Raw genomic sequence first — 8,842 nt, 5'->3', positions numbered from 1 at the left:
GGCACCGCCTAATGCCCTTTTATGCCAGTCTGATGCTAGCAAATACAAGGAAAGGAAAAAAAAAAACCTCGATGAATATATTTGCATAAGCTGTGCGTTCAATTCATGGGTCAGCAGCCAGGGAAATAATGGTCCAGGGCGGTTACCAGGGCAACGCGGCTGCAGGAAGCGCCTGGCATCGCCACCCGGGTCCGGCGGGTACCGCGCGCGGGTTTGCGGGGTGCGCATCGCTCACGGCTGCTTAAACAAATGTCTTAATTAAACCTAAAGCAAGATCAGTAGATGTCCTGCTGCTACAAAACCTATATCTCTGGCAAATTGCAAAAAAAAAAAAAAAAGCTTCAAGTCTGCATATTTTTTGAATGTTAAAATGTTCTTTTTACCTGGATACAAGAAGCACTGGAGAGGGTGGTGCATCCACAACACCACGCAGTCGCCAGTATCACTCAGCGCTGCTTCCCTGGTGCTCTGCACCCTCCTCACCTGTTCCCAGGACGCTGGTGACTCGAGGAAGGGCAAAGCCGGTGCAGGAGCGGCTGAGCTCTTCCTGCAGGAGCTTTCTCAATCAGCAGAGAGCCGCCCGGGGAAAGGTCACCAGCCTGGCTTATGTGTGCAGCCCGTTTCCAAGCCCCAATTTATTCTTATTAATATAATAAGTGCAGCAGTCAAACTCGACAGGATCATGTAATTAGACACGATCAGATTTTTGCCAGTTCAGATGATGCGATTGTAACTTTCTGTGAAGAGGATTCATTTTAATCTATTACGTGTAGCGTGTATAGATCCTAGGATAGCTTCTGATGCAAAGCGAAATCTCCTAATATTTTCTGAAAGTAGGAATACCTCATATTTTTTTAAGCACACACAAAATAAGGCATGTATCTTCCCTTCTTGTGTGCCGAGAAGCCCAGTGTTGTTGGTGAGCACTACCAATGAAGCTTGTACGCATGTAAGGAACAACTGGGAAAGATTCACACTCAGTGGAGGAAACTGCACAAAGACAGTGAAACAAATGTCATGGTCCAAAATCAGCTGAGAGCTAAGTGTAAAAGAGCTTAAATATTGCACTAAAAGCCAAAGTTCCTTCACTGCTGTAACACAGAAGTACCTTTGTGACTCAAAAAATTGAGACCCATTAATAACAACGGAAATCAGCCACTTCAAGAGGTTAGACACAATTGTGAAACACTTTATACTGTGACACGTATATACTGTATGTGTTCCTACAGCGTTGTAATTAATGCTAACGGTAAAAAGAGAGAGAGGAACCCAGATGCTCTAAACCAGTTAATTTCAATTCACAGAAAAATCCTGGAGGTATAATCATGCTACTTGTAAAACACAGAAAAAAGAAGAAGGAAGGAATCCTCATGGTTATGACTGGCCCACAAAACATCGTGACGAATGATGCCGGTTTTTGCCATGACGAGGTAACGGGCTTCGGAGGGAGGGAAACAAAGCTGTAATACATCTGCTGCTCAACGCTTTCATCAAAGGCTTAGATAACCTCACTTATAAGTAAAATGTTAAATCTGTCTAAATGAAACCACTGAATGGATGCAAAATCGGTTGGAAAAGCAGTTCACTGTCACAGCAGAAGGTGACTTCAAGGGAAGCCCTGCAAGACAGCCACCAGCTCTCGTTTAGCTCAACACCTGCATTGACACAGGGACTGCGTCAGTGCCCTCGCGGGTAACAAGACGCTGGGATGAACCAAACCCCAGCAGAGTAAAAAACAAAAATTCAGAGTGATTGCAAATAGGAGAGTCTGGAAACGGGGTACAATTCAGTACGAATAAAAGCAAGGTACCACACTTTGGCAAGAACAATGAGCTGCCCCGACAGAAGAGCAGGAAACAACCTCGAGATATCTGGGAGACATGAAGAAAACGTGGATCTCCAAAGCCTAAGCTGAGTCCCTTGCTGGAGCAGAGGAAACATGAGGGCTCTGAACACTGCCCTCACCTCAGACAACAGCCACAGCCCCTGCTGAGGGTGAGACAGCCCACCAGCACCTGCTAAAAACGGTGGAGGCGTAACGCTCAGTTCCAGTGAGCAGAGCGCAGGCAAAGCTGCTCCTTAGAGTGGGAAAGCTGCACTTGTGACGTTTGCCATAAACCAGACACTTCACGGGCCAGACCTTCCGGAAAAAAATATCAAGTGGAGTTTTAAAACAAAAAATACCAGTTAATTTCTTACAAAGATTATTCAAAATACATATCACAGAAAATACAGTATGCGTGCCCTGACCCAAGCTCCCGTCACAGCCAGAGACCAGACACCGCTCCTGAACACCCCCGCGACACGCGTACAGCCGCGCTCGCTGAACATCTCCGCGTACCGGCTTACCTAAGGAATGTGCTGCAGTGGTTTTAGAACTGAAGAACCGGCCTAGCCCAAGGTCTCCCAGCTTCACCACCCCTGTGGCTGTTATAAACACGTTGGCTGGTTTTATGTCTGCAGGAAGAAAAAGATAAAAGGTCAAAGCCACAAAAGGTGATTTGGTTCTAATGCTGCAACAGAAGCACAGCCTGGAGCGCTCCCTGCACAGAAGGGGCCAGAGCAGAACCCGGTTTCTTCACAGCTTTGAGAGGCTGGATCTTCCAAGACTTGAAGCTCTGCACATGCACAAAAATCAGAGTACGCTCCCCAGCACACAGCAACACCAGCGAGAGAACATGTCGGGAACAGCACAGAGGCAACCTCTTTAACTGACGGAAAGCAGAGAAATCAGCCTGCTTCTCTTCGGAAATGACCGTTTTCTGCAGGAAACTGTACTGCCCACCGTGGTCCCCCCACACCAAAGGCAAATTACTGTCCCACACATACACACATTCTGGGCTCCATACAGCCCAGTGTGTTCGCAGAGTGTAGAAGTTACTAGAACCCCAGTTTCCCCAGCAGTCGTGTCAGGACTGAGTCAGTGAGGCTCTTTCCTCTCACTAAAGCAGAGTACATGTGCAAGGCTCCAAACCACACCACCAACGGCAGACCCAACTCAGGTACAACTGATAAACTGCACCAGGGGACGGATACAGCAGCAAAAGTGGTATCGTGTTCCTGAAAAAAAGAATAGTGAAGAATTCGCTGCTTCAAAGGAGAAAGGAGCTAACAAGCAGCAGGGATTGGTACGGGTGCCTTTTGGGATATTTGCATTTCCTGGGTCAAGTCCTTCACAAAGCATTGCACTTACACTGAAAGCAGCAATATAATTTTTGGATAGAGCTCAAAGTCACGAAACGTTCTAAGACAAGAGATTCAAAAATAATTAATGAAAATAAAGAACAGGTTAGGAGAGCGTGGGACGTATTTGTATTAATATTTCAGAAAACCTTGCAAGACAGAAAAACTCTTTCTAAACTCTCTAAGGTCACAGCTAATATAACGAACACTATTTCTTAGGCTTCACTGTAACCAGTAGTCTCAGCATTTTACTTCTGACACTTCTCTAATGGCAAGTTTGACACTTCTACTTAATATCAGTGTCTGGAATACAAAGCAGCTCATCTTCCTAATACCACACTCAGTTCGGGCTGAATCCTTTAACAATGAGGCAAAGAGACAGAAGGAGAAATCCATCTTGCAAGCTCCAGCCTCTCTAAACATGCATTGGCTGAACATCAGCATAATTGTTTTTGAATGTAGGCGCTTACTAATTGGAACATTATATTATTATTCAGTGAAAAGAGACTGAATTAATGTTACCTCTGTGCATCACCCTGCGGGAGTGCATGTGTTCAACTGCACTGCATAACTGCACAAAATATTTCCACACCGTCCTTTCCGGGATTAACCGTTTCTGCTTTTTAAAATACTGTGGAAGGAAATAAATAAAAGATCAGTGAAAAAGCAACATATTTGACTCGTTCCTGGACTTGTGCTAGTCAGCTGCGGGCTGCTCATGTCTTCCCGATCTGCAGCAGCATGACTTTGCTTCTGATTAGCTTTTAACTCCTTCTCTCTGTATGTAAACTTCAATGCAGTTCACTAATTAACAACTATTATGAAAAATACGCTTAAATAGGTTTGACATTTTTGAATGGACACCAATTATAATTAGCATTAATCTCCTTAATTACCTTGCAAAACATATTTAATGCCTCAAAACAACAAATGTCTCAAATATTTTGCCTTAAGTAACAAAAGATCATTAAAAAAAAAAATCTTGTAAACATTCATTATCATACAGCCTATTAACAACAATAAGGAAAGGGGTTTCTCCTTTCTGAAAGCTGGCCAGAGCATCCATAAAGTATCCATGTTTCTTCTGCGATCAGGTAGAATAAAATATTCTATTTCATACATCACAGGAATACTAAATTAACTGAACTAGCTCTAGTGAGACAGAAAGATGCTACTGATCAAGAGACACGCAGATCTGCAAAAAGACCGTTTTGTGCGTGTTTATACAGCGCCAAGCACAGCCCAGTCCGGATTCCACGGACCTCGGGGTGCTAATAGCTCCCAAATAAAATAATCACGAGCATAATGCACTCAATACGAAGGAGCGCAGCACGGTGATGGCTCTCCGAAATACCGAAATCTTCTTTCCAAGCAACTTATTACAGGAATAAATAACCAGCTGCACACTTCACTGAAGGCTAAACGTTATACATCTCCAGCTACTCTCTTTCCATTTCAGAAAGGCACAACAGCCGCGTACATCACACACAAAGCGTGAAAGCCTCCTCCAAGGCATCCCAAAATTGCACTGCTTGGGATTATTGGTCCCTGACTTCCCATTGCTTCTTCCTGTGCTACACACTGAGCCAGTTCTTCATCCCGAGCATTAACAAAATACACTGATAACGCAGTTCCAGAGGTTTAAGGTTTATCCTCATCCTTTGATATAGGAGGTGTCACTGGATAAAGGCTCTCTCTGAACCGTCCTTCTGGCACACTACAACTGCCTTTCTTTTGCGTCGTGCCCTGGAGAATTTCCATCAGCAGCACGCAAGAGCAAGAATAAAGGAAGGGAATTGGTTGTCGCCCCTTTCTGCATCTTGTGCTTTTTCCTCTCAGTACAGGCATCTGATGGCCGCTGTCACGTTTTGTATTTTATGTGAAATGCTGTTACTGGTTCGTGTTTGACTCAAGTAATGGCAAATTTTCTCCTGCAGATCAGCTGTGAAGGGGCATGACCGTGCAATTCCCCGGGCAGCAAATCTGACAGATTGTAACAGTTCCAACCCAAAACTTGGTAGAGAGCACAGAGGAATTACAGAGGGCGAGTGTTACATACACGATAAAATTATTTAATTCTCATTAAAGTATTTAAAAGTGGATATGCAAGACCACAAGTGACAATTTTCTAAATGTCATGTCCAGCAAGACTCGCCTGACATTTACAAGAAGGTCCCAACTCTCCAGCGGGCTCTCCTGCAGCACTCTCCTACATCAGCTTTACAATAGCTCATAAATAATGCAGGCACCAGGGGCACGACAAAGACAGCCCCTGGTTTTATCACTCTCACACCTTTAGAGTGTTGTTACTGCTGCTCCTACCGCCTTGCCCAAACTGAAAATCCTCCCAAAAGCCTCAGTTCCCCCGGGGCAGCGGGTGACCCAGGGGGGCGGGCAGGCACACTCCACCTCTGCCATCACAGCTCTGTTCAGGAGGCTTTTGTTCCCCCTTGGTTTTAGGGGTTTTTTTCCTCTATAAAAAACACAAAAGGAATTCCAAGATTTGCACCAATGGAAAATCATCATTTATAAGACCTTGAACAAACCTCCAGTGCATCTTCCTCATGCCTGCAATAAACACAGGGGAAAACAGCCCAGACTGGGGAGCCCCGCGGACAGAAGGCAAGTTACGGTGCTGTCCAAGCTATCAACCTAAGAACCTACCAGTCATGTTCTGGACAATGGAACTCCTATTTATAATGACACAAAGTAATTTAAAAAAATTAAATAACCAACCCTGATAGATAAATGAACATATTGATCAGTAAGGAATGTTTTAAACTAAAACCTCTGAAGGACAAAAAAATGCCAATATTTTACATGGTGACAGATGATAATTATGTAGGTACATTTCCTAACACGCTAAGGTTTAAAGATCAAGCAAAACACCTGCACACCCCAGGATGATCACAGCCCTAACTCCTGCTCTCACAATCCTCACTTTTTCCCCATCTTTAACTGCAACTACAAAAACCCTGAGATAAACTGCAAGTTTCCCAGGAAAAGGATAAAACACACAGGAAGCCACAAGAAAATAGGAAAAGATAAAAATACACACGAGCTCTCCCCAGGCAGGAGGACAAGCTCTGTCTCCACACCCAAGACCTTACACCCGCCCTCGGTGGAAGTCACCAGCCCCACGTGTGACGTTGGTCACCGCCACTGGCCCCTGGGGCTCGGGGCAGGTCCGACCATCGCTCTGGCTACTGAGCGGCTGCGGAGCGAGGCCACAGCTGGAACATTGGGGCTCACCCCGGGAACAGCTCTGCACCCAGGGGGACGAGAGGGAGCAGATTTCCAGGGATACTGTAAACATAGCTGCTGACTATGGACTGAACGGATAACTTGTCTGACAGCCTTTGGCCTAGTGCCTCATAGCTCTGCTGGCAAAGAAAACAAATCTGTTAATAAGATATTTTAACTGTGACAACAAGGAGGAGGAGAACTTTCCAAACATTCATTTATGATAATTACAGAATAATGATGGCAAAAAAACCAGGTAAAACATGGAGGGAAGGTTGAGAGTGCTAACAAACATGATATAACACATCTGTTCTCACAAGGGATGTATGTCTAAAGATTAACATGTCAAAGAAAATATAAAAGCAGGTGGTAACAGCTTAACTAAAGCTGGTTTGCAGCAACACAAGTATTCCTAAGAGCAACATAAGAGACGAGCAAGTACTTGAAACATTTTCTCAAACCCAAATCCCCACTGCAAAGAAAGTCAATACACCTTCTTGACTGTCTTCAGAGTGGCAGACAGGATATGTGAACAGTGAATATAACAATAATTAAATGGCCCCATCAATCACAGGCTGGATAAATCAACCTTGCAAACAGCACATACATGCCACCAAACCATAGAGCGGCTTGCTCCTTTCTGAAGCAGTGACCAGAAGCAAGCGGCGCAGCCCAGTGTATTTGAAACGCCGCCAGACGCCTTGGGTTAGGCGCTGGAAGCAGGCTGGGGGCAAGCAAAGCCACCAGAGGAGAACAGAAGTGCTGCTAGCACAGATGTGCTTCCCCCCACCGCCCCGTGTCTCTGCCCGAAGTTAGTGGCACCCTAGAACTGACACGTCCTTACCTTAATCATCTGAGAGAGATCACCAGCGTCAGCCAGCTCCAGGACAATGTTAAGTTCATTGTCTTCAATAAAAGAATCCAAATACTTAATTATATTGGGGTGGTTCAGTTGCTGCAGATAGAGGGAACACAAGAAGAAAATTTACAACGATGCAGTAACACCAGCTCGCAGATCCCATACCTGCACTGCTTCTGTGATCATTATCCAAAGCAACTCACAACAGGTGCAACTGCAACTGTGCTCTTAGCTACTAGAGACAAAAATCCTGTAAGAAATATCATCTATTGCAAACACAGAACAATAAAAGTGTCTTGAGTAAAGAGCAATACGGCCCAGAAGAGTGTGAAACAACCTTTTCTATTGTAAACTCACAAAATATTTAAAAGCAATGTCCCGAAAGAAGCTTTGTTAAGCAATAACTGATTTTTTCCTCATTAAATATAAACAAAAACCCCAACTGTTGATTGAGGTCTCTGCCCCTTAGAAGAACAGAATTAAATTAAAACTTTGATGGAGGAAAATAATGCACAAATTGCATACATCAGTTTATTCTTCTGATTATTTTTGCTTGCATCTTAATTATTTACTTTCTTCATTTCAGTATAGCTGCTTCTTATATTCACAACCGGTACTTTAATTTTTTTTTTCCTTCTATGTCTCTTAAAAATTTACATCATCTCAGACTGTTACACTTCACTCGCAGGGCTAAATTAAGAAACAAGCAACACATTAAAATGTCTGTTTTAGTATTTTATGTCTGAATTTCTTGAAGTGGAAAACTCTCATTGCTCAGAAGACAATGCAGTACCTACATCTCTGTGCACTCTCTCGCTCATTTTGCATTAGATTGTCTCTCTCTCGTGCTCTTAGAAACGCAGTAAATTCAGACACGACCAAGTGAGCATCTCATCTATGAACAGCTGTGCCTCAACCTGTCTGTTCCAGGGGTTACAAAGCCAAAAGAAACACTGTTATGATCCATCATGCTAACCAGGGCTCTCTGCATGCACATTAGGGACAGATTCTCCCTCGCCATGCCCCGACACTAGCACACGTTAGCGTTAATGGGATCCATGTGCCGGCATCAGGAGAAGAACATTCCCACAAGAGCAGGCCTTAAATAAATAAATATCACAGCCACCATTGCTGCTGGGATTTCTTTTCAATGTCTGCTCTCAGGTACGGCAATCAAAGATCAGCTTCCAGCGACAAAAGCACCAAACTCCGGAGCAGAACAGCCCCTGACGCCCAGTGCGCACCAGGGTGCCCCCCACGGCCGCCGGTGCCGGGGCTGCGTGCCGCTCTGGCACAGGCAGGGTACCATTGAAGGGTGTTTTCTGCTCTCTCCTGGGCTCCCAAAGGCACGGGGAAGCCCAAGCAGGCACACAAGCCTTGTCCTGAGCCTCAGCACCACGTGCCAAGAAAACTCAACATGAAAATACGACCGCAGTGACAAGGAAGGAAGAGCGCACAGCTCTGCAGAGCACCCACAGCGACACTCCTGCCCCCTGCACCCAGCCGCTGTTCAGTTTATCGTGTCCAACAAACCCCAGCTCACCCAGACACAGCTGC

The 8,842-nt window shown here is 44.9% G+C and overlaps 1 protein-coding gene across 1 annotated transcript in view; it reads right to left on the bottom strand.

The window, feature by feature from the left end:
- The window catches only part of NEK6 (NIMA-related kinase 6), a 35,585-nt gene that overhangs the window by 16,217 nt on the left and 10,526 nt on the right, over nucleotides 1-8,842 (bottom strand). Inside the window, exons 4-6 of the mRNA XM_010072723.1 lie at nucleotides 7,271-7,381; nucleotides 3,706-3,814; nucleotides 2,350-2,457 (exon numbers count right to left, since the gene is read on the bottom strand). Of these exons, the coding sequence (XP_010071025.1) occupies nucleotides 2,350-2,457; nucleotides 3,706-3,814; nucleotides 7,271-7,381 (328 nt within the window). The remainder of the gene's footprint in view (nucleotides 1-2,349; nucleotides 2,458-3,705; nucleotides 3,815-7,270; nucleotides 7,382-8,842) is intronic.

The sequence above is a fragment of the Pterocles gutturalis genome, unplaced genomic scaffold, assembly GCF_000699245.1.
Source record: "Pterocles gutturalis isolate BGI_N339 unplaced genomic scaffold, ASM69924v1 scaffold26712, whole genome shotgun sequence".
In the NCBI taxonomy this organism is placed as follows: Eukaryota; Metazoa; Chordata; class Aves; order Pterocliformes; family Pteroclidae; genus Pterocles; species Pterocles gutturalis.
This window is presented reverse-complemented; position numbering and strand designations above follow the sequence as displayed.